General features: G+C 43.5%; 1 protein-coding gene and 1 long non-coding RNA gene across 4 annotated transcripts; both read left to right on the forward strand.

Moving 5' to 3' along the window:
* On the forward strand, nt 1-26,418 carry si:dkey-119f1.1 (Structural maintenance of chromosomes protein 6-like). Of its 2 annotated transcripts, XM_048250503.1 has the most exons (27): nt 1-89; nt 775-931; nt 1,041-1,158; nt 2,137-2,242; nt 2,694-2,830; nt 3,232-3,293; nt 3,411-3,491; nt 4,948-5,049; nt 5,989-6,108; nt 6,379-6,477; nt 7,294-7,440; nt 11,574-11,662; nt 12,393-12,557; nt 13,392-13,570; nt 13,673-13,871; nt 14,025-14,139; nt 15,499-15,662; nt 15,928-16,063; nt 16,193-16,273; nt 17,494-17,664; nt 17,798-17,935; nt 18,284-18,429; nt 22,391-22,516; nt 22,632-22,737; nt 23,062-23,214; nt 24,065-24,162; nt 25,009-26,418. In XM_048250503.1, exons 2-27 carry the CDS (start codon nt 791-793, stop codon nt 25,109-25,111), a joined length of 3,282 nt encoding a protein of 1,093 aa, XP_048106460.1. In that variant the 5' UTR covers nt 1-89; nt 775-790; the 3' UTR covers nt 25,112-26,418. The 2 variants fall into 2 exon arrangements, with proteins under 2 accessions (XP_048106460.1, XP_048106461.1); XM_048250504.1 differs by lacking the exons at nt 1-89; nt 775-931 and adding an exon at nt 1,287-1,396 and having other exon boundaries at nt 1,086-1,158.
* LOC125299285 lies at nt 9,051-11,013 on the forward strand. Of its 2 annotated transcripts, XR_007194348.1 has the most exons (5): nt 9,051-9,920; nt 10,011-10,081; nt 10,365-10,517; nt 10,566-10,812; nt 10,914-11,013. It is a non-coding gene; the product is annotated as an uncharacterized LOC125299285 (long non-coding RNA). The 2 variants fall into 2 exon arrangements; XR_007194349.1 differs by lacking the exon at nt 10,011-10,081.
* Nucleotides 26,419-26,494: the final 76 nt, after the last annotated feature.

Here is a 26,494-nt window from a genome sequence, read left to right on the forward strand (position 1 = left end):
GCGGGGCACAGATGATGACATTGTGGTTTGACGTTGCACGCGCGGGAATGGACGAGAGGACGGACTCTGGACAACTGGATTCCTATCAAGTAAACTCTTGTGTTCCTGAAATTTGGTTTAAACAAGATTATAAATGAACTTTGATGAGATTAAGTTTGTGTCTATATTGAGAAGGTCTAACGTTGCGATTAGTCAATGTCAGCTAGCTAACGTCATAACACATCACGGCTAGTGCAGTTAACGTTAGCTAAATCGGCTAACGTTTGGTAAATCGGCAAACGAAAAAATAATAGTAACGTTAACGGACACAGGATCGTGTATTCCTAGTTAAACCTAAGGGTATGCTATGATAGGTTTGCTTTCTAGATCTATAAGTTAACTGACCAAGTCTAGAAGTTAAGCGTACGCTGACTGATTCCCATGGAAATTAGGCTTGGGGACTTGGCATTGTTGTTATGTAAAGGTGTATATTTGGAAATATCACAATTGATAAGTGTCTGTTTACACGTCCGTTTAGTTTAGACAAACTAATTTTTACCTCTGTTGAAGTTGTGTCTGTTTGCTGGCTTAGGTTGTCAGTTCATGTTATGATGGTTTGCTGTGGCTTTACGGGCTTTCCCCAAGTTGTTGGGGCACCACCACTGTCAGGGGAGTTTTCCGGAGAAACGAAAGCCTTAGCTCACATCCTATTTGACAGGAACTCCGATCACAACAACGACTACTGAATTGTCAACGTTAACATTAATCAAGTAACACATTAATCCTTACCAACAGAGCAATTTGCGTAAAGATGTCCAAACGGAAGATTCAGTCTACGGGAGAGAGTCAGCACAAGAGGTCACGGTCTTCTCAACCAGAAGTATACGACGATGAAGACTTGGAGTTTCCAACAATTTCTCAACTTGAAGCTGACCCCGTGTCTTCAGTCTCCGTACGTCTTTCAAACGAATCAACTTTGCGAATTACATTATCTTGCATGTAATCTATTGTCTTGCACTCTGTCGACTGTATTTTTGACGTAAATTGACTTGTTTGTTTAGACGACGGGAGATGTGGGCATTATAGAGAGCATCACACTGAAGAACTTCATGTGCCACGCACATCTTGGCCCCTTCACGTTCGGACCGAATGTCAATTTTGTGGTTGGGAACAATGGAAGTGAGTGAGGCCTTCTCTTTATCCGCCTTTTCCCTCATGTTGTCTTGTAACCCTCACATGCACTTCTGTCATGTCACACACGTGATTGTTAATAGCCTATTTGTGTGATTTTCATGTGCCATGTACAGGGTTTTATGTACCATCTTGAGTTAACGGGGAGATATGTATCAGCTGTTGCAAGGCACTTTGCATTCAATTCAAGACATGGGATTCTTTGGCACTGACCAGATTAGTCCTAGTAAGTCCTAGTAGACGTGGTGGAAATGTAGATACATCTCTGCTCCAGTGTAAATGTATATACATTTTTTATTTTAGAACATTGCATTATATGGCTTAAATCAGGAATTGGAAATATCTTGTTTTTTTGTGGTAGGATTAACGTAATGTTTTATTGTATCAATGTACAGTAGGCCTACAGTATGTGCCCATGCATCTCTATAACATGATTGGTGATTAATTAACTAGGCCATTGGCCACTGATTAGAATATGCACCTATACAGGACCTATTTAGGGTGGCTTAGCATGCACTACTCTTTGCAGTAAGGAAAGTCAAGGATTAAATTAAACATTTGGATTGCATTTGCCCTGGATATCTTTAAAAAATATCTAACTTTTTGTTCCTCTGTGTGTAAGGTGTTCTATACCCCCCCCAAATTGGCAAATTATATATACCAACACACATATTTTGTATTGTTAAGTTGCGTTGCCGTGTTGCATAGTAGTGTCTGTGTTTGTGGGTCCGTGAACGGGTAATATTTGTCCGTGTTTGTGTGTGTGTGTGTGCATCTTAATTTTGAGGCGTCTGTCCTCAGGTGGGAAGAGTGCTGTGCTCACAGCCCTTATTGTGGCACTGGGGGGGAAGTAGCATAGTAGTGTCTGTGTTTGTGGGTCCGTGAACGGGTAATATTTGTCCGTGTATATGTGTTTGTGTGTGTGTGTGTGTGCGCGCATCTTAATTTTGAGGCGTCTGTCCTCAGGTGGGAAGAGTGCTGTGCTCACAGCCCTTATTGTGGCACTGGGGGGGAATGCTCAGACCACCAGCAGAGGCTCTTCACTCAAATGCTTCGTCAAGGAGGGAGAAAGGTGAATAAAGAGGCAGAGATGTCTGTTACTGTTGTGACAAACATCTACAGAGATGTCTGTTACTGTTGTAACAAACATCTACAGAGATGTCTGTTACTGTTGCCCACTGTTTCCCTGTAACAGTGGGCAACAGTAACAGACTAACCAAATCCAATAACAAGCCTCCATTCTCAAAATGAAAGGCAAAGTCAGCTTTTGCATCATCTTTTTTGTTCACTTAAATGATTTGTCTGTCCTGATAATAGTATATGAGCTCATCTTCTAGGTATGTGGTATTTGTCTTAACTGATTATGGTGTATAGAATTAAAATGTGACTCCAGTAATATATTATGTAAGATAATCTGGCAAATCCCATAACCATAATGTTTCTAATTAGTGTGTGTGTGTATTTCTGACGGCTGCATTTGGAGTGTCAGCAGTGTCTCTTAAAGCACACGTCTCTGTTCCCAGCTCTGCTGAAGTGTCCATCACGATAAAAAACAGGGGGAACGACGCCTTTAAGCCCGAGGTCTACGGCGAGTCCATTATTCTGGATCTGCGCATCTCCAGTGAAGGCCTCAGGACGTATAAACTCCGCAGTAAAACCGGTAAAGGCGGCTATGCCCACAGATACAATCCATGAGAACCTCAGCACTTGTAGTTTCCAACATATTGAAGTAATACAATTTAGGAGTTCCGCTTTCTATCAGTTTTCAACGTACCCGGTACCCATTAAGCACTAAGGGGGTACCCAGTAGGTTGAGAACTGACAAAAAGGGTCAACAGACCTGGATAGAGCAATGCCAGGCGTCCATATCAGTATTGACAGTCTGTGTATCAGCAAAATCTTAGTTTGAAGCCATTATTTTCAGGTGGAAGAACTACATTGTTTTTAACACTGCACTGAAAGCTAGACTGACCAGTTTGTACTTGAGCTTTAGTTACAGAAGATTTATGTAGCTAAACTACATGTGTACCAACTTCAAGCAAAACAAATTTTTTATACCAGGTCAGTTGATTTCCTCGAAGAAGGATGAGCTGATCTCTATACTGGATTTCTTCAACATACAGGTACTTGGGGATAAGCCATCTTTATCAGTGCCATTGCTATATCGCTATGTCATCTCTGTGTAGTGTGATGCTGTTTCCTGATAACCGATTGCACTTCCTGTCGATTGTTGTGCCCAGGTGGACAACCCCGTGTCCATTCTAACTCAGGAGATGAGCAAGCATTTCCTGCATTCTAAAGGGGAGGCGGATAAATACAAGGTAGAGCTTGAGCTCTGGACAAACACTTTTATTGCTTGAACATTGGGAATGGGAATTTTGGGAATGGGAATTTTGGGAATGGGAATTTTGGGAATGGGAATTTTTGCTCAAATCTGATTTTTTTGTGTGTGTGGCTGTTCACATTGCTTTTATTAATGTGGCAACAACAACAAACAAACACAGGCACAGCACGCAGCTAGCCTGACTGTGAATGACCTTTGTAGCTCTCTTCCATTTCCACTGAGTGATGCCATAAACCACATCAGAGATTGGAACACCACTTCGCTGGTGCTCCACAGCCATAGCACCACACTCATATGCTCATGAGCCCCCATGTTCATGCCCCCCAAGACTGTAGCGCTATGGCTTTCTGCTACTCGAGCTAGGTGAAACCAATTGAAACAGAGATTTATGAGAATTGTGTTTTAACCAAGGGCCAAAAGCGTCATACCCTGGAAATCCAGAGTTCAGAGCATCCCGTGGAACCGTCAGGACGGTCGTCTGTTGACCGTCAGGCCTCAACAAAAGACCACCTTCAGCATTCACTCCGCATTACTCCCAGTGCAAATGTCTATTAAAGGCGCAGTCAGGGATTTTATGTGATTTAAAGGGCATAACATTTTTGTCACATTCAGCACTCCTCTCATGACCTCTAGCTACTCATTCTGTGAGTACACTGTAAAAAAAAAAAAACAGTCTATATAGGCAGCCCAGGCTCCGAAAACTGGAAACAAACTAAGTGAGGGCAGCCTGTCCCCCAAAGAAAACAAACCCTGTGTGGAATTTCTCTGGCAATACTGATTTCTCTGGTGTGTATCGTTTGGTCCTTGGTTAAAATATAATGTTTGTTTTTTTGTACAAAAGCATCTGCTAATGAATGTAAACATAAACACAAACAAACGCAACTTTCTTGCAAAATCCCTGACTGTTGACATAAAAGTCGCATGAAATACGATAACTATTCAGACTGCGGTCGCATTGCAAAAAAAATAAAAATAAATCACGCCTGTATCTGATTTAGTACCACATATAGAAGTGGCCCAAATGAGAATGGAAAAAGTCAGATTTCATGTGACTTGCACTGTTCACACTGTTTTGACATCATCAGATATGTGTCACATCAAGTGAATAAGTCTGGTTTGGCCTTGAAATGTGAACCTAGCCATAACAATGTCTATATGGCCAATTTTGTAAGTCTTAGGATGCTGTGACCATATTGCATACTGTGTCGGCTGTTTTGCCTGTGAAGGTCATAGTTGTTAGTTTATTCAGAAGTCAGTAAGTCGGTCACCACAGCAGTCAGTAAGTCGGGCATCATTGTCAGTGTGTTTGTGAGATCAGCGTATTGGTTTGGGCGGTAAAGAATGTTCTTGTGGAGCACACTCCAGCTGATGAACTGGTTGTGTTGTAGTTCTTTATGAAGGCCACGCCAGCTGATGAACTGGTTGTGTTGTAGTTCTTCATGAAGGCCACCCAGCTGGAGCAGATGAACGAGGATTATGACTACATCATCAAGACCCAAGGTCTCACCCAGAACACCGTGGATCAGCATGAGGAGGTCAGACCCTGATTCACAAATGTCCTTTAACATCACTTCACTCATATCCTTTAACATAACTTAACATCAAGTCAGAAATAGACCTCTGTATAGATAATATTGAGGTAATTTTATTTTGTGGACTTATAGATGTATGAATTTCTTTGATGATTATGCAGTAAATAGTATGATGTACTAATAAAATAACATTACTTCAATTACACAGTAATTCAATTAACTGAGTACTTATGTAATGAACTAGGTAAATTATAGATTTTTTTTATAACTCTAAAAGTATTTCTCCTTCTGGAGTCTTCCCTGGTTTAAAGTTAGTCAGCCAAGCAGTGTTTTGCCTTTGACTCTCCCATGTAACTTGAGCCGACAGTTGACTTTTAAACTTAAACTAATATGTTTAATTAATATGCCCATTTCTAAACAAAACACACCAAGAGAATGCACTGCAAAAAAAGTTTATCTAACCAAGTGTTATTAATCTTATATTAAAATCTATTTAGATAGATAGATAGATAGATAGATAGATAGATACTTTATTGATCCCCAGGGGAAATTCATGGTCTCAGCAGCATACATACAAGACAAACACATTCTTTAACAGCAGAAGAGTAATTAAAGTATATAATATAAAACATTTGGAAATGTTTTTAGTATAAAGAGACTTACCTTGTGCTTTCTCGTAAAATCATTTGACTTAATTTAAGACGTCTCATCATGAAAACAAGCAAATTTGCCTGCCAGTATGTTAAGCAAATTTGTCTTGATAAGATGCTTTAAAATAAGTAAAAGTCCTATAAAATTTAGTCAAAATGAGAGCGTTAGGTAGGTCTTTATACTAAAAACAATACCAACTAGATTTTGTATCTTAATATAAGATTAATAGCACTTGGTTATATTTGATGTGTTGCATTGTGTAAGTCCACTTCTCTGGTCTGCCTGCCCTAGACTCTGGAGGAGCTGAAGAGAATGTTTAAGGAGAAGGAGGAGAAGTACAAGGGTTTGTCCTCGCTGGAAGAAATGAACAAAAAGCTAGACAACCTCAAGAACCAAATGGCCTGGGCGTTGGTGAGTGACTCATTTAAACACACACGGCGCACTAATGCCCTTAAGCATAACAGTAGTGCGGCATTGTTTAGAGGATTTAGGTGTTCATAACCAGTCAGCAAAAGCTGTGAAGGTGACCTTTCACCTTTCAAATTACATAGCATACAGTTAGCTCATCCATTGGGTAATTCTCTGTGTCTCATAATGTACTGTAACTGGATGGTTAATGGCATTAGAGACATTTTTATTGTTTATATATTTATTTGTTAAAAAGTGTGTGTGTTTGTGTAGGTTAATGAAATGGAGAGGGAGCTAGGCCCTATGAGTGATCGAATGGAGGCTGAAGAGAGGTCAACACCGAAATATGACCAGAAGGTTGCAGAATGGAAGGTATCTTTTTTTTGTTGCATGGTTATGGTTATGGGATTTGGCAGACGCTTTTGTCCAAAGCGACTTACAAAAAAACAATACAATAGCTAAATTAACAATAAACCGTTTTAAAAAGTTGGTAAGACTACATTAAGGGAATAGCAATAATAAACAACAATGTCAATCAATCAATAGCCTAATGTAAATAAACAAATTCTATAATATATTACACACTTAATTAAGTGCATACTTAACAGATATGCCTTTAAACCCCTCTTGAAAGACCCAAAACTATCAGAGGAATGGAGAGGACTCATTCCACCAACAAGGAACCACTGAGGAAAAGTCTTGAATTTTACATTTCAAGTATCTCAGAAGAAAATATGTATCATAATGATTACATTCGACTACAACCCCAAAACCCATTCAAGAATCTTTCCCACATCTTGTCAAAGTCTTCTGGTGTAAGGATGGCTTTAATTGACCCGTCACTTACTCCACAGTTTCAGTGATCTAAATCCCATCTCCTAACCTGTGCCCTAAAAACAGCCGTCACCGAAAAATGTCTACTGTCACATGACTTCTTCAAAACTCAGACACAGGGATGTTCCTAGCTTTAAGCCCTGTTTTAAACACGCGTACAGTAATTTCCTGTGTATTCGCCACATTGTGTATAAACCGCAGGACGGTGTTTTATGCAAGTTAAAAAACAAAAGCATATTAATACCATATTAACTGCCCCAAGACATTTTGCAAAATCAATGTATAAACCTCAGCTTATAGTTGGGAAATTACGGTATAAAGCTGCAGCGGTTGTAATGATCCTGTTTTGCGTAGGCGAAGGTTGACGAAGCAGAGAGGAAGTACTGCGAGCAGCACGAGCAGCTGGAACAGGTGACGGAGCGTCTGCAGCAGCTGCAGCCGCAGGGTGCCCAGCTGCGCAGTGATGTTCAGGAGCGCAACCGAGCGGTCAAGGCTGTAGAGGTAACACACACACACACTCACACACACACACCAGAAACATTGGCCAGTTTCCCATACACTGATAAAGAATAAAAGCTTTTTTCAATCGATTTTCATCACAAAAATTCTACTGATTTTTTTTTTTTTTTTGCATCTACTTTTTTATTTTTTTTTAAATTAATTGATCAATCGAGGAATCAGATTAAAAAAAAAATATGCTTTATTAAGTGCAATTTCTTAATATGCGCAACAAATGTCATGCTGTAAAGCAGTGGTTCCCAAACTACGGCCCGCCACCTCATTTTGGGTGGCCCCCCAAAACATGTCCGTAGTATATAGCATCTGGCCCGCACGGGAGTACGACATCGTCAATCTATGACCTCCGTAATTTCCCCCATTCATTCTCTATGGCGAGTCTTAACAGTACACATGTAATATTCTTTTTGTCCACTGGTGGTTATTTTGGCGCTGTTTCGCGTTTGCCATCAAAAATGGAATGAAATGTAGGCCTACCTGCAAACAATGTAAGAGGCCTATGTTGACTGCATTAGTGCTCAAAAGTATTGTAAAAGTTTATCAATTAATTGTTAATAACTAACTAACTTCTATTCAAGTCATATTTCTCGGACTTTCTGGGATAATTATTTCTATTTTGTATTCACTCGTTCAAATGTTCATAGGCCTACAAAGAGGTCACAAGTTCAGGTGAGTGAAAGTTAGAATGGTGGTCATTTCAGACCACTTCAGAGTAAAGAGTTTGAGAACTTTACATTTTCAGAGTTCACCCATTTTTAATAAAATATACTTTTGGGAATGCAAAAGTCTTTTTATTAGTATTATTTAATTTGAGTTACACACTGATATGGCATGGCAACATAAACACAGCTAACAATGGTATTAAATTGCAATAGCCTATAGATTAAACGTAATGGAATATTCGACTAAGGTAGACTGCTGATGTTCACAGCACTAAGCTATTTATGGTTACTGATACTCCGAGTCTCTGGCCCTCTCTTAGAGCCAGGCATAGTGAGCTGGCCCTCGGAAGAAAAAGTTTGGGGACCACTGCTGTAAAGTAATGGAGTGTGTGTGTGTGTGTGAGGGACAGAGGTGAGTTTGATTGTGATGAGGACTTTTTTGGTGTATTGCTCACTTGCAATTTAACATGAATTAGTTTACTACTTTCAGTTTCCACAACTTAACATCATATCAACTCACGACATTAGGCTACAGCTGCTAAAAATACTGTAGACCTACGTTCTAATTAGCGCAAGTATCATTACATACATCATACATTAAATCAGCTAAACATCAATGTTGCCTTGTGTCGGCTATGCTTGGTGAGCTGGTGTTAACAACTGGATGCCTTCGGTTCAGATGTTGAATCATAGTTGATGTGCTGTTATGGTATGCCAGTTCTGCTTTGCACATTGCACCTTGTTGTCTTGTTTGAAATGATCCCAAAACTTTGGACATTCTCTGCCTTTTGTAAATCAGATGTAAATCAGGTTATTAGGCCAAGTATACTTGCGCATACAAGGAATTTGGTCTCTGCATTTATCCCATCTGTGAATTAGTGATACACACAGAGCACACAGTGAACATACAGTGAGGTGAAGCACACAATGAGCACACAATGGATTTTCCATTAGACGTGTAAATCCATTGCCCGAGTTGGAAAGTGTAAATTACCCAGCTTTCTTGCGGCATTTTGCGCAGACACGCCCACTTTACCTCGGAGTACTTGTGGGTACCCAGAGGTGGACGTGCAACCTTACTGCAAACATGGCTGCGCCCATAGTTGAGATGAGATGACATGTATTTTTTTTTGCAAATGTATCGTAACACCCCCAATATCTGAAAGTGGCGTGTCTTAGGTATAGGCTCAATCCAAACCCACAGGGTACAGTTGTGAACTCCTAGCCTGGAAGCCAGTCCGAATTAGCCCCGGCCACAAAATTTGAGTCCTGGAAGTTCGTTCTGGACTCGTTCCATTGACTAGCCTCTTTGAATATTATTTAGATGAAGGATATGTTGGCCACTAGGATTCATGGTAGGCTATTTCCTTGGTCTGATTGGTTAGGTCTATCCAATTGTGTGCAGAGGCATTATCCCTCCCTTTATCGGTTGAAACACGCCCCGTAATCACATCCCTACACTCTGATTCCAGACTCAAATTCTGAATAAAATTTTAAGTATGGCTACGTCAGGCTAGTGAACTCTAGATCCATACGGTATTTAAATGTTGGCCCTAGGTGTAGGCTCAATCCAAACCCATTGGGTACGGTGGTAAGTAATCCATACGTAATCCATACGGTATTTAAATGTTGGCCCTAGGTGTAGGCTCAATCCAAACCCACTGGGTACGGTGGTAAGTAATCCATACGTAATCCATACGGTATTTAAATGTTGGCCCTAGGTGTAGGCTCAATCCAAACCCACTGGGTACGGTGGTAAGTAATCCATACGTAATCCATACGGTATTTAAATGTTGGCCCTAGGTGTAGGCTCAATCCAAACCCACTAAATGTGGCCCTAGGGTGGTAAGTAATCCATACGTAATCCATACGGTATTTAAATGTTGGCCCTAGGTGTAGGCTCGGTCCAAACCCACTGGGTACGGTGGTGAGTAATCCATACGGTATTTAAATGTTGGCCCTAGGTGAAAGTAATTTAAATGTTGGCCCTAGGTGTAGGCTCGTCCAAACCCACTGGGATGCGGTGGTGAGTAATCCATACGGTATTTAAAATCCATCCAAACCCACTGGGTAACGTAACCCATAATCCATCATGGGTATTTAAATGTTGGCCCTAGGTGTAGGGTCCCAAACCCACTAGATGCGGTGGTAAGTAAATCCATCCATACGTATTTAAATGTTGGCCCAGGTGTAGGCTCGGTCCAAACCCACTTTAAAGTAATCCCGGTATTTAAATGTTGGCCCTAGGTGTAGGCTCGGTCCAAACCCACTGGGTACGGTGGTGAGTAATCCATACGGTATTTAAATGTTGGCCCTAGGTGTAGGCTCAATCCAAACCCACTGGGTACGGTGGTAAGTAATCCATACGTAATCCATACGGTATTTAAATGTTGGCCCTAGGTGTAGGGGGTCCAAACCCATTTAAATGTATTTAAATGTTGGCCCTAGGTGTAGGCTCAATCCAAACCCACTGGGTACGGTGGTAAGTAATCCATACGTAATCCATACGGTATTTAAATGTTGGCCCTAGGTGTAGGCTCAATCCAAACCCACTGGGTACGGTGGTGAAGTAATCCATACGTAATCCATACGGTATTTAAATGTTGGCCCTAGGTGTAGGCTCGGTCCAAACCCACTGGGTACGGTGGTGAGTAATCCATACGTAATCCATACGGTATTTAAATGTTGGCCCTAGGTGTAGGCTCGGTCCAAAGTAACTGGTATTTAAATGTTGGCCCTAGGGTGGTCGGAGTGCGGTGGTGAGTAATCCATACGGTATTTAAATGTTGGCCCTAGGTGTAGGCTCGGTCCAAACCCACTGGGTACGGTGGTAAGTAATCCATACGTAATCCATTACGGTATTTAAATGTTGGCCCTAGGTGTAGGCTCGGTCCAAACCCACTGGGTACGGTGGTGAGTAATCCATAGGCTCGGTCCAAATCCCATACGGTATTTAAATGTTGGCCCTAGGTGTAGGCTCTGGGTCCAAACCCACTAGGCTCGGTCCAAAACCCACTGGGTACGTGGTGGTAGTAATCCATCACGTATTTAAATGTTGGCCCTAGGTGTAATCCAAACCCACTGGGTACGGTGGTGAGTAATCCATACGGTATTTAAATGTTGGCCCTAGGTGTAGGCTCGGTCCAAACCCACTGGGTACGGTGGTGAGTAATCCATACGGTATTTAAATGTTGGCCCTAGGTGTAGGCTCAATCCAAACCCACTGGGTACGGTGGTGAGCTGCCTTTCTTCCTTCTACGTCCATTTGTGTCTTTAATAACCTGTGAAGCCAAAGACAAATTTCTACATTTGTGGACTATAAACATTATTATTATTATTATTATTAATTGTTATCATTATTATTATTATTACAGGGATTAACTCCAAACCCACATTGGTTTCTGCTTTGCAGTCTGTTTGCCTTTCTTACATCTTTTGTGACCACCTTGTCTTCAGGCTAGCAGCCACAAGCTGAAAACCAATCAGCGGGACTTGGAGAAGGACAAAGAGCAGCTCACCAAGCGCATAGATGAGCTCAAACTCAGGTGAGAGGGTGACCACAGGTGTGTAAAACTCTATCAGTGTGTGTCGTGTGTGTGTGTGTGTGTAGGTGGCTCTGGGATGTCAGGTGGATGTTGACTAGGCACTGAAAAATATTGTGGGTATTTGTGTTGTTTGTGTGTTGTGTAAATATCATTTAAATACGAACATATTGCATATGTACAATGTTTATAATTATACATTAGCGTATTGTGCGTATAGTCTGTTAATTATCGGAAGTAATTGGCAGTTACTATTTAAGGAGTAGACCTAAAAACAGGAAATGTTGCACTCTATTGCTTTTGTTCATAAAAACTAGTGCAATTGCAGCACAGGTGCATCCTGCTCCTAATTGTTTTTTTTGTTTTTGTTTTTCAAAACTGTTGACATTTTTGTGTGTGTGTGAATTAACTGTTATTGAAAGTTTCTGAAGATAAACTAAAACACACAAACATTGACTTTCATCACAGTAAAAACAAAAGTCAAAACCAAGGAAAACAGCTGTACACCATTTAAAAGTAAAATAAGAGATGTTGACATCTTGAGTAAACAAAGCACTTCAAATGTGTCTCTAAACAGCTGATCTTTAAATGCCTGTCCGTACACTTTTTTGTTGTTGTTGTTGTTGTTATTCTAGCATCAGGCAGGCGTGGGCGGCCGACAGCAAGGCTCGCAGGTGTCCAACAGATGATCTCTAAACGCTGATCTGTCCATACTCTTTTGTTGTCGTTCCAGCATCAGCACAGCGTCTGCGGCGGACAGCCAGGCTCGCGAGGCGCGCCTGGCAGGGCTGCAGCTGGAGCTGGAGGACCTGGCGCACCGCGACTCCACGCTGACCCAGCAGCTGGACCAGTTCCAGCAGGCCGTCGCCGCCGCCAAGGACAACCTCGACAAGATGAGGTCAGGGCTCTCTACCGCCGCAGACTCGAAGTCTCGCACCCAGGGAATGAAACATTCAGGGGGCAAAGGGGCAACAGAAGAATGGCGTGTGTAGAGGTTGTTGTGGCAGCAGGGCTAATTGTGGATGCAGGGTGTGGGTGATGGGAATAGTTGTTTCGAGTAACAACTATTAAGAGGAAGATATAAATCTTACTTTGTTAATGCTAGCAGTTGCTTTTGTGGATAAAAAAAAAAAACCTGTGCGGGAAAACCCTGGTGAAGGTGTGACCCTTATTGTACAGCTGTTTACAATGGTGTCCACCAGGGGATTGTAAAAACGTCACACAGCTCAGGGTGACCTTTGCAATATTCCAAAACACATTCTTCCCCTCTACTTCTCTTCCTATGTCCCTCCTTTCATGCATTCTTTCCTCCTTCTGTCTGCACCCCCCTTCACCCTTCCATCCACCCATCTACCAGTCCATCTAAGCACAGACATCTCTCACTATTGACACTTTGGTCCTTTCATCTGTAAGGTAACATCTTGTACTCGCTCTCTCTTCTCAGTGGTGTCCTACTCTCCTCATCTCCCTTTTACCCATCCTCAGTAGACTGAGATGGTGTCTCGGCTTCCTTTTGCAGTCAAACACGTCTAGCTATTGTTATTCCCCTAGATTTTATTGTAGTTTTTTTTTTTTTTTTTTTGAGTTCTCTGCCATTCTCTCCCGCCTCCTGTCCCTGGTCTTCCTCCAGCGTGCGTGCGTGTGTGTGGTTTTTGTGCCTCAGGAGCAGGACCTCCAACGCTCCTGTAACGTGTGTGTGTGTGTGTGTGTGTGTGGTCTTTGTGCCTCTCAGGCGTGAGGAGCAGGACCTCCAGCGCTCGTGTAACTCCAAGGAACAGAGCCTCCGTCAACTGGAGGCCAGCCGCACCAATCGCATCCGCCGCTTTGGCGATCACATGCCCGCGCTGCTCAACGCCATCGACGAGGCCTACAACAAGGGAGTGTTCCGGAAGAAACCTGTCGGGCCACTGGGTTAGACCACACACACACACACACACACACACACACACACACACACAAACATTTCAAGCAGGCATAATGCTTGTCTCCTAACGTGTTTATGTTGTGTTGTAGGTTACTGTATCCGTCTTAAGGACCCCTCTCTGGCTATGGCTGTGGAGAGCTGTCTGAAGAGTCTGTTGATGGCGTTCTGCTGTGACAACCATCAAGATGAGCGCCATCTACAGGCACTGGCGATGAGATACCTAAAGGACAAGAGACCCACCATCATAGTCAGCCAGTACAGTGATGCGCTCTATAACGTCTCCCATAGGTCAGCACTTGTACCACACACCTACACCTACACATACCTACACACACCTTAATAACAGCACCTGCTTCTTGATGGCCAAACACAGAAGACAACACATAGCAACACTTTTTTTTTGTGTGTGTGGCCTAGTTGACCTTTGAACTCTGCTTTTAGGGCTGTCAATCACCCACAGTACCTCAGTGTGCTGCAGGCTCTGGAAATTGACGACCCTAATGTGGCCAACTGTCTGATCGACATGAGGGGGATTGAGACCATATTGGTCATTAAGGTGTGTGTGTGTGTGTGCAGGTGTGTGCATGAATCCCTGACCTAATGTGAGTAATTAATTTGTTGTGTCAAGTTTGGATTAGATGATGTGATGTGCTTACATAATGTCGGCAATGCTATGAGGATGAAGATTAGATGATGTGAGGTGCTTGCACAATGTCGGCATTGCTGTGAGGATGAAGATTAGATGATGTGAGGTGTGAGTCGGCTTGCTGCAATGAAGATTAGATGAACTTTACTGTGATTGCTGTGAGGAAAGATTAGATGATGTGAGTGCTTATTGCTGTGAGGATGAAGAGAAGATAGAATGATGTGAGGTGCTTGCACAATGTCGGCGTACTGTGAGGATGAAGATTAGATGATGTGAGGTGCTTGCACAATAATGCGGCATTACTGTGAAGGGATGAAGATTAGATGATGTGGGAATTTGCACAGTAACCGGCATTGCTGTGAATGAAGAATTAAAATGATGAAGATTAGGATGAAGTGAGGTGCTTGCACAATGTCGGCATTGCTGTGAGGATGAAGATTAGATGATGTGAGGTGCTTGCACAATGTCGGCATTGCTGTGAGGATGAAAGATTAGATGCGAGAGTGCTTGCACAATGTCGGCGTGCTATTGAGGATGAAGATTAGATGATGTGAGGTGCTTGCACAATGCCGAGCATTGCTGTGAGGATGAAGATTAGATGATGCGAGGTGCTTGCACAATGTCCGGCATTGCTGTGAGATAAAGGTAGATTAGATGATGAGGTGCTTGCACAATGTCGGCATTGCTGTGAGGATGAAGATTAGATGATGTGAGGTGCTTGCACAATGTCGGCATTGCTGTGAGGATGAAGATTAGATGATGTGAGGTGCTTGCACAATGTCGGCATTGCTGTGAGGATGAAGATTAGATGATGCGAGGTGCTTGCACAATGTCGGCATTGCTATGAGGATGAAGATTAGATGATGCGAGGTGCTTGCACAATGTCGGCATTGCTATGAGGATGAAGATTAGATGATGCGAGGTGCTTGCACAATGTCGGCATTACTATAGGGATGAAGATTAGATGATGCGAGGTGCACAATGTCGGCATTGAGGGAGGATGAAGATTAGATGATGCGAGGGTGCTTGCACAATGTCGACATTGCTATGAGGATGAAGATTAGATGATCACGAGGTGCTTGCACAATATTAGAGCATTGCTATGAGGATGAAGATTAGATGATGCGAGGTGCTTGCACAATGTCGGCATTGCTATGAGGATGAAGATTAGATGATGCGAGGTGCACAATGTCGGCATTGCTATGAGGATGAAGATTAGATGATGTGAGGCTACGTTCTTATTTTTTTCCCCCGTCCTTGCGTGTGTAGAACACGGCGGAGGCCAGAAGGGTGATGCAGCACAACCGACCGCCCCAGAACTGCCGGGAGGCCTTCACCGGGACGGGCGACCAGGTGTTCACCAACCGCTACTACTCCACGGATGCCAACGCAAGGGCACGAGTTCTGGGCGGAGATGTGGAGGAAGAGATCAGGTGTGTGTGTGTGTGTTTATGAGGATTTTACTTGTTTTTCCCCTATGCATTGTAATGTGAGCATTATTACTTTAATTAACTTGCACAGATTTTATGAATTTTTTGGTGACTTTCCCTAACTTTGTAAATGTGAAAAGCTTTCCCACGTGCAAAGTTTCCAGTTTAAATAGAAGAGTAGATCATTCTTACCCCTCTGTCACACACAGACTCAAACTCTCTGTCTGTCTGTGTCTGTCTTTGTCTGTCTGTTCCTCGCTTCATACAGCCATCTGCAGGCGTCCCTTAACAGCCAGCAGGAGAACCTGACCCGCCTCCGGCAGCACAAGCAGACACTAGACGCCGAGATCCGCCAAAACAACGCCCTGCTCAAGACCACCCATGATGAACGCACCAAAGTCAAGGTTGACCTTTCACCTTTAACCCTTTTATCTCAGACACTCATTGGCTAATTGCCCGGTGTCTCTTGGTCAGGACACATAATTGGCAGGTGGTAAATTGTGTCTTTTTGCTGATGAGTCCTCTTTTTCCAGAACCAATCCAGGAGGTTGCAGCTGGAGATCAGTGAACTGCAGAATGTGGAGGAACCTCAGTCTGAGGACCTGGTCCCACTGGTTAGTACCCAGCATACCTGCTTATTCACACACACCCTCACAATCACAAACACATCCACACACACAGACACACATACACATACACTTATAAAACAAGTTTTCTGATTTTTTCCTGAACCTAATGGCCCTTTTCCACTATGGGGTAAAACCCCGGTGTCTGGGGTAAAGCCTCTGACTATTTAGATTTCCATGTTTGAGGCTGGACCGGGGCCGTGGAATACGACGAAACAATAAAAATTTAAAAATAGCCCGGTAGCATTTGTTTAGGGTTGCCTAGCAATATAAGTGTCTTTTCTTATTTTTGTTAAGAAAAACGATCTACTTATATATAAAAACTTTGCAAAATAATTAAGGATACAGGTTCTTACAATGTGATGACTTGTTTAAATGAAATAATTAATTTGTCGTATACTTGCGGTGCCATTGCTAAGCACTGTTTAGAAGTTTCTAGCAATGTTATCTAATGTCCCCGATGGTACTAACCTGACTCTCGCCAGATGAATTTCGTTCCGCCTAGCTCCACTCATCCATCTGGGACCAATCCATTGGAGTGTTGCTTCAGAAGGCTGGGCCTAATCAAAAAATGCTTGCATATGATTGAATAAGCCATTTGTCCGTCATCTATTGATGTGCTACTTCAACCACTCACATCGAAGCCAACCCGTGACGCTGATAACAGTCTCTCAGTCGCTTCTACGCTATGTCACATCTATGAAACTCCGCCCTCGTCCTGATTGGCTGTACCATAAAATCGGGTGCAGAAATCACTCTCAATGGAAGAGGTCCCAGATGGATGTGAGTGAAGCTAGGTGGAGCTAAGCGGAACGAAATTCATCTGGCAAGAGTCAGGTTACGATGGTACAGCTCCTTATGGAAACACAACACTGAGGTAACGCACCAGTGTTTAAGACCGGGGAAAAGCCTTGGGCCAGCGCCAACAGAGTCAACAGTAATCTAGACTCATTCTGCAGTCTACATCGTGGTTCTGAACCTTAGTCACATAGACTTATTCTGCAGTCTTTATTGTGGTTCTGAGCCCTGGTCACCTAGACTCATTCTGCATTCTCTATCTTGGTTCTGAGCCCTGGTCACCTGTACTCATTCTGCAGTCTTTATTGTGGCTCTGGACCTTAGTCACCTAGACTCACTCTGCTCTCATCATGGCTCTGAGCCCTGGTCACCTGTACTCATTCTGTACGTCCACTGCTGCATGTGTGTAGGAGGAGGAGCTGGAGGAGATCATGGAGAAGCTGACCGTGTCTGGCCAGATGTGTGCGGAGGCCCAGGAGAAACTGAAAGTGGCGCGCAGCACCGCAGTGGAGTCCGAGCAGACCTACCGGCGGCACCGAGAGCTCATCGCCAGCGCCGCTGAGGAGGCCGAGCCAATCAGGGTGCGTAGCTACTGCTGATCGAGCATGCTGGGAAGGGGGACGTATCAGGAGCAGAAGCGCTCTGGTTCATGAAGAACACTTTGTGTCCATACTGACGTGTGTGTGTGTGTGTGTGTGTGTGTGTGTGTTACAGGAGGAGCTGAGCAAATGTGATCAAGAGGTGGAGAAGTGTAAACATCACAGGAAACATTACGAGGAGAAACGCAAAGCCCACATTAACAACATCCAGGAGCTTAAAAACAACCTTCAACAGAGAGAGCAGGAACTCAAGGTACCTTCCCATACTAGCATAAGAACTCCCACATAGCACATGCACATATATACCTATACCCATGTATATACTTGTTGGCATGGAGCATCAGAGCACATTCACAGAAGCATGTAGTCTTGAGGTCGTGGTAGTGGGAGAGCTAGCCAATCCGACATGCTGCTGTTTGCGGGCTCGAGTCCGGGCGAGTGCAGGACTGAGCTGCACGGTCAACACAACACAGGTTACACTTGCACTGTACAGGTTCAGGTTCCCCCAGGGAATTGTGCTGTAAAAATGTCACTTTGCAGAGCCAGGAAAATATCTTACAGAATAACATTGTGTGTGTGTGTGTGTGTGTGTTTTTGTCAGGAGTCCATATCGAAGGCCTCGGAGATCTGTCCAGAGCGTCTGGAGGTGAGGAAGTCGGCGAAAAGCCTGGACCTCGAGATCAGCCGTCTGCGGGCCGTCATCAACACCCAGCAGGAGCAGCAGGGGGACCGAGAGCTTATTATCAGGTCTGTAGCTCCCCTCCCCAAACACACCTGTACTCTCCACACACACACACCTGTACTCTCCACACACACCTGTACTCTCCACACACACCTGTACTCTCCACACACACACACACCTGTACTCTCCACACCCACATACACCTGTACTCTCCACACACACACCTGTACTCTCCACACACACACACCTGTACTCCACACACACCTCCACACACACCTGTACTCTCCACACACACCTCCACACACACCTGTACTCTCCACACACACACCTGTACTCTCCACACACACCTCCCACACACACCTGTACTCTCCCACACACACACCTGTACTCTCCACACACACCTGTACTCTCCACACACACACCTGTACTCTCCCACACACACCTGTACTCTCCACACACACCTGTACTCTCCACACACACCTGTACTCTCCACACACACACGTACTCTCCACACACACCTGTACTCTCCACACACCACCTCCACACACCTGTACCTAATAATACACACACCTGTACTCCACACACACACCTGTACTCCCCACACACACACCTGTACTCTCCACACACACACCTGTACTCTCCACACACACCTGTACTCTCCACACACACACCTGTACTCTCCCACACACACCTGTACTCTCCACACACACGCACACACCTGTACTCTCCACACACACCTGTACTCCACACCCACACACACCTGTACTCTCCACACACACCTTTTCTCTCCACACACACCTGTACCTCTCAATAATAACAACCTTTTCTCCATAACACCTGTACTCTCCACACACACACACACACCTGTACTCTCCACACACACCTGTACTCTCCACCAGGGCTGTTGTACTCGAGTCCAGTCTTGGACTCAATGTTTTTTCTATGGTCTCGGATTCCTTGGCATTTGGACTTGGACTTGTCTCGGTCTCTGGCACTGGTCTTGCCAAATATGGCTTTTGGTCTCGACCGATTCCAGGTGTCTTTATTATGTTTATATTGGAGGGGAAGGGGAATGGCTATAATTTACAAATCCCTGGGTGTTGTCCACACTGTTTTGCTTTTAAGATCAACAAAAATAACTCAGGAATGATTGTCTTGATACTGTCGTACGCCAAGACTTTTTTTTTTTTTTCTGTCCTGGACTCTAACCTTTGGCTCAGTCTTGTCTTGGACTCTAACCTCTTTGGACTCTTTGGCTTGACTTGGGTAGTTGGTCTTCTTGGACTCAACCTCTGGCTCGGGTCTTGTCTTGGACTCCTAACCTCTTGGACTTTGGTCTCTGACTTGGTCCTCACTAGTCCTGGTCTTGACTTGGACTCTAACCTTTGGCTCGGTCTTGTCTTGGACTCGAACCTCTTTGGACTCTTTGGTCTTGACTTGGTCTCGACTAGTCCTGGTCTTGACTTGGACTCTAACCTTTGGCTCGGTCTTGTCTTGGACTCGAACCTCTTTGGACTCTTTGGTCTTGACTTGGTCTCGACTAGTCCTGGTCTTGACTTGGACTCTAACCTTTGGCTCGGTCTTGTCTTGGACTCGAACCTCTTTGGACTCTTTGGTCTTGACTTGGTCTCGACTAGTCCTGGTCTTGACTTGGACTCTAACCTTTGGCTCGGTCTTGTCTTGGACTCGAACCTCTTTGGACTCTTTGGTCTTGACTTGGTCTCGACTAGTCCTGGTCTTGACTTGGACTCTAACCTTTGGCTCGGTCTTGTCTTGGACTCGAACCTCTTTGGACTCTTTGGTCTTGACTTGGTCTCGACTAGTCCTGGTCTTGACTTGGACTCTAACCTTTGGCTCGGTCTTGTCTTGGACTCGAACCTCTTTGGACTCTTTGGTCTTGACTTGGTCTCGACTAGTCCTGGTCTTGACTTGGACTCTAACCTTTGGCTCGGTCTTGTCTTGGACTCGAACCTCTTTGGACTCTTTGGTCTTGACTTGGTCTCGACTAGTCCTGGTCTTGACTTGGACTCTAACCTTTGGCTCGGTCTTGTCTTGGACTCGAACCTCTTTGGACTCTTTGGTCTTGACTTGGTCTCGACTAGTCCTGGTCTTGACTTGGACTCTAACCTTTGGCTCGGTCTTGTCTTGGACTCGAACCTCTTTGGACTCTTTGGTCTTGACTTGGTCTCGACTAGTCCTGGTCTTGACTTGGACTCTAACCTTTGGCTCGGTCTTGTCTTGGACTCGAACCTCTTTGGACTCTTTGGTCTTGACTTGGTCTCGACTAGTCCTGGTCTTGACTTGGACTCTAACCTTTGGCTCGGTCTTGTCTTGGACTCGAACCTCTTTGGACTCTTTGGTCTTGACTTGGTCTCGACTAGTCCTGGTCTTGACTTGGACTCTAACCTTTGGCTCGGTCTTGTCTTGGACTCGAACCTCTTTGGACTCTTTGGTCTTGACTTGGTCTCGACTAGTCCTGGTCTTGACTTGGACTCTAACCTTTGGCTCGGTCTTGTCTTGGACTCGAACCTCTTTGGACTCTTTGGTCTTGACTTGGTCTCGACTAGTCCTGGTCTTGACTTGGACTCTAACCTTTGGCTCGGTCTTGTCTTGGACTCGAACCTCTTTGGACTCTTTGGTCTTGACTTGGTCTCGACTAGTCCTGGTCTTGACTTGGACTCTAACCTTTGGCTCGGTCTTGTCTTGGACTCGAACCTCTTTGGACTCTTTGGTCTTGACTTGGTCTCGACTAGTCCTGGTCTTGACTTGGACTCTAACCTTTGGCTCGGTCTTGTCTTGGACTCGAACCTCTTTGGACTCTTTGGTCTTGACTTGGTCTCGACTAGTCCTGGTCTTGACTTGGACTCTAACCTTTGGCTCGGTCTTGTCTTGGACTCGAACCTCTTTGGACTCTTTGGTCTTGACTTGGTCTCGACTAGTCCTGGTCTTGACTTGGACTCTAACCTTTGGCTCGGTCTTGTCTTGGACTCGAACCTCTTTGGACTCTTTGGTCTTGACTTGGTCTCGACTAGTCCTGGTCTTGACTTGGACTCTAACCTTTGGCTCGGTCTTGTCTTGGACTCGAACCTCTCTGGCTCGGTCTTGTCTTGGACTCGAACCTCTTTGGACTCTTTTCAGAATAACGGAAGGTCCACCACATCCAGTGTTTGTGAATATATTTAACTGAACTGATTAAATGTAGCTGGATACTGCTGAACGCATGTCTCTTATAGTCACAATAGTAATTTTAGCAACACCATATTTTGGGCGGCCCGCAAAGACCCAGTGGTTTTCCTGTCTGGCCCACATGGTACTGAAGTTGAACAGCCCTGCTGTAGGGCTTCTCTATTAGGCAGTTTACCACTTCCTCTGGGTTCACTTCCCCCATGGTTGTCAGTAAAGCATGTAGTTGCAGTCCACCCGTGCACAATCTCCTCTGGGGTTTCTCTCACTCTTCTCTGTAACTGCCTCTCTTCCGTCTGGTTGTCCTCTCTTTCTTCTCACTCTGGGTGGGTTTACATGAACAGTGATTTAAACTATTCCGAATTAAAAAAAAGATTGGTCACCTGTTTACATGGGGTATCGTATGTTCTATTCTGATCAGGTGCTCTCAAGCGCTTTAGAATCTTTGATCGGACTAGCCCTTGCTGCTTTGATTTTGCTTGAGGAGCTACAGCGGGCAATCCTGTTGACCTTATACATGGCTGTTCAGTCGGAATAAGAACGGAATACACCACCTCTTTCATTCCGAGTCAAATTCTAATCGGATCAGTAGCTTTATTCCGATTAAGGTGTTTATATGTGTCATTTCTATTCCGATTGTGCCACCATTCTGATTCTAATCCGAATAAAAGTGTCCATGTATACCCACCTACTGTCTCCTTTTAAATATTGTCTCAACTTTTGTGTGTTCCCCAACTGATGTTTTTCTCTGCACCACCCTTAATGGTGCCACTGGTAAGTGCCGTAAGACTGGGCAGTTATGTTCCTTCCTGATGAACGAACGATTGGATCTTGTGTTCGCAGGCAATATCAAGAAGCCCACCAGAAATACACTACTACTACCAGGGAAGTGAAAATCCTTAAAAAGTTTGGCGAGGTGATCTCAGAAATCATCCATCACAGACAGAAAGCTTACGCCAAGCTGAGAGGGTGAGAATACTTTCCTTTTCACAAAATTTGGGAATTCATGATGGTGGAGAATAAGACCTACAGTATATGTTTGGTTTATATGACTTACCTTGGATAATTCTCTCCCTCCATTTAGTTTCTATTCACTGCGCTGCAAGTACTACTTTGACATGACCCTGGCACAGAGAGGATATGTCGGCCATATGAACTTCGACCACAAGAATAAAGCTCTCTCCATAGCTGTATGTCCACCTCAGGTTTCTACAGCACGTCTAACCTGAAGGCAGCCTTACTGTACCCCTTTTATCAGTTTCACACCCCTGTTCAGTTCTAAAGTCCATTACTGCCATTTCCATCTGTCTGGTTTTAAACCTGTTGCCTTCAGATTCACATTCACAATTAGTCTGCCAGACACTTTTATTCAGTATTTGGGATGAAGCATGACATTTATATCACATTTATATTTATATAACGTTTTTATTTTTAAAACATCTTAAGGACTGTATGTTTGCTATTTGTCTCTCTCTGTGTTCCACATCTTTGTATCTGTCTGCTTACGACCGTAGGTCCAACCCGGAGGCAAAAACAAGGCGTCTCTGAGCGACATGCGTTCTCTGTCGGGCGGCGAACGCTCCTTCTCGACCGTCTGCTTTGTCCTCTCACTCTGGTCCATCACCGAGTCGCCCTTCCGAGCCCTGGACGAGTTTGACGTCTACATGGTACACTGCAACATTCTCATCTGAGTTCGCTATGCAGAGGCACTGTTACAGGCTACACACTGTTAATGGGCCGGTGGTAGCGTAGCGGCTAAGGAGCTGGGCTAGCATGCAGTAGCCTGTAAAGTTGTGAGTTCAATCTGGCTTCCACCATTGTGCCCTTGACCAAGGCACTTAACCCCAAGTTGCTCTGGGGACAATGCCCCTTGTAATAGAATTGACATGTAAGTCGCTTTAGATAGAAGCGTCTGCTAAACGAATATGAATTAAAGCTGATTCCATTCTGGGGTGCGTTTCCCAAAAGCATAGTTGCTAACCTGTTGGTTGGTTATTGTGGTTGGCAATGGGAAATTGCATTGCAACCAACAAAGTTGCTAACTTAGTTAGCAACTATGCTTTTGGGAAACGCACCCTGGTTGTGTAACAGAGGCTAAATTACACAAATTGGGTCACGGTCCATTTATGGACCTAACTGTACTTCCCTTCAGGACTGCAGTAAATCACACAAGATCTATGAATCCAGTTTGTACTGACACTGCCACTTTAGAATACAAAATCAATCCCCTGTTGATGAAATCTACCCGACCCCAGAGTGAGAGAGGTTGACTGGGAGCTACTGTATACTAGACTCTGACAAAGATGTGGCAGAACGTTGAAACGTTCCTTTATGTTGGCGCATTAATGCCTTAAAATAAACATCTGAAGTTTAAAGATCTGTGTTGCTCCGGTAAAACTCCTCTCTCTAGCTACAATTAGTCCTCTCCCGTTGACGCACCAGATAGTTGATCACAGAAGCGCAGAGGATCAACTGCTTTTCTAGTTGACTGAGTGCTGTCTTCTGTCCCTACTGTAGGACATGGTGAACCGGAGGATCTCCATGGACATGTTCCTGAAGGTAGCGTCCAGTCAGCGCTACAGACAGTTCATCTTCCTCACTCCCCAGAGCATGAGGTGAGCTTCCACATGCCTCGTTATTCAGGGATGTGATTCTTCTGGATTAATACGGAATTCCAGATTTTTCAACCTGAAAATGAGACCCACGCAAATCGATTTGGGACTCATGTGCGACAGCCGTGTCCTATGTGCTCTGTATATTGTCCTTTGCCAATCACAGTCCTCGTTATTTTTTTGGACCCAAACTCTCTTGTGCTGCTTTAATGCAGTCTGTAAATGTTTGTAAAAGCTTTGTCTTACAATCCTCAGCCCTAAACTGTCCTTAGTCCATCCATGCCTGTGACTTACTGTGTTGAAATAGATGTTGTCCCACACTCCCATTTAAGCTTTTCAATTCAGTTCAGTTTAGTTCAATTCAAAACACTTTATTTATCCTCTAGTAGCAATTTGCATAACCACATAGAGTAGTACATGGATATAAATGATAACAAATATACAGTACAGGCCAAAAGTTTGGACACACCTTGTCATTTCAATGCGTTTTCTTTATTTTCATGACTATTTACATTGTAGATTCGCACTGAAGGCATCAAAACTATGAATAAATGCAAAGTTATTTGGCCCACAGATGAATATTTGTCAAGTTATGGCTTGCTGAATATGGTATTACATTTAAAAAAATAGCAACTTTGAAGAATTCCACATGTGTTCATTAATAGTTTTGATGAATCTACAATGTAAATAGTCATGAAAATAAAGGAAACGCATTGAATGAGAAGGTGTGTCCAAACTTTTGGCCTGTACTGTACATTAAAAATATACATAGAAGTGTATTAAAATATACATAGAAGTGTGTGTTCACCCATGTTAATGCACACCAAACTCCTGCTCTCTGTCTTTTAGTTCCCTCCCAGTCAACAGCCTGATCCGTATCTTGCGTCTGAATGACCCCGACCGCAACCAGACCGTCCTGCCCTTTGGACAGCGCAACTACCCCGACGACTAGCCCCGAGGGGTACCACCATGTTAGGTGTTGTTTTGTTTAAATGTTAAATGTTTTATTTAAGAAAACATGATGCTCCTAGACTTTCTTTACACAAGGAGTAGTTAAAAAAATATTTTAAGAAAAGTTCAGAAACAACTTCTGTATGTATGTTTTGTAGATATTTGAAATACTTAATCTGTAGAGAATTGTTTAAAAGACATGGTCCTTGTTTATTTTGATGTGAGAGAAACACACTGTCTGTTCTTTTGTGTTCTGTATTTTTGTTAATGGTAAATCATTATGTAAACTTTCCATGAACAATTTTTTTTCAAGTTATCTTAACTTCAAAGTGTTATTATACGTTCAGTTATAAATTCCAGAAGCAAAGTCAGTTTATAATGTATCATGATATTATTGCAGACAGTCCATATCCCCTTGGGAGCTCCATAGTGGTTTGGAGATGAGCATTGAAATATCAAAATAACAATATCTGCATTTGCACACCTGAGTACATTTTCATTACACCAATACAACCGTGACTGTGGCACAAAACTTGCTGTTGGGTAAAAGATTGGGTCATATGTGCAACCTCAGATGTGCTTCGCACAAATTACAGTCTGGATCATTTACTTTGTTTAGCTGCTCTTCCTCATTGATACAGTATTCAGGAGTTGAATGTGGACATACAGCTGGGGGGAAAAATGAAGAAACCACTACACATTTTTCTTTGTCATTTTGATGTTGCTGAGTGACATTCGAATGAGCTGACTGTCATATTTGAGACCAATGCAAATTTGAATATGACAGTCAACTCATTCAAATGTCACTCAGCAACTGTAGGAGGTCATCAGAAATATGTGCAGTGGTCTCTTAATGTTTTCCAGAGCTGTATGTGTAGAATGCACTTTAGTGATTGTGTATGGTTATCTTTTGGTGTGCACCATCAGAGACGGCACTCTTGAATATGTTTGTCACTTAAATGAGCCATCTGTAAATGACAGGTGCAACCTCTCAAAATTGGCCTCACAGCCTTTTTAATAGCCCATTTGACTTCATCAACATCTGATGACATTGTTAACTCAAAACCAGGACTCATACTGACATGGTACTTGAGGCTATAGCCTAATGAGCAGTCTCATTTGAGTATTGAGCCCCAGCTCATAACAGGTTGTTTTTCTTTCTTGTCATAATTTTTATTTGTTTTTATTATACGTTATTGTAGTTATGAATAAACTCCTTTTTTTTCCTGTGTTGATAACTTTGACTTTTCATTTATGTGTAGTATTCCTGCAACGGTCCATTAAAGATTAGTCGAAAATTGTTTTAAATACCTGTTGATAATTTATGGCGATATACTTTAGTGGATGCCTTTGAACAATTGCATGTGTCAACACAGCCATGCGT

This window comes from Alosa alosa, chromosome 8 (genome assembly GCF_017589495.1).
Source record: "Alosa alosa isolate M-15738 ecotype Scorff River chromosome 8, AALO_Geno_1.1, whole genome shotgun sequence".
NCBI lineage: Eukaryota > Metazoa > Chordata > Actinopteri > Clupeiformes > Clupeidae > Alosa > Alosa alosa.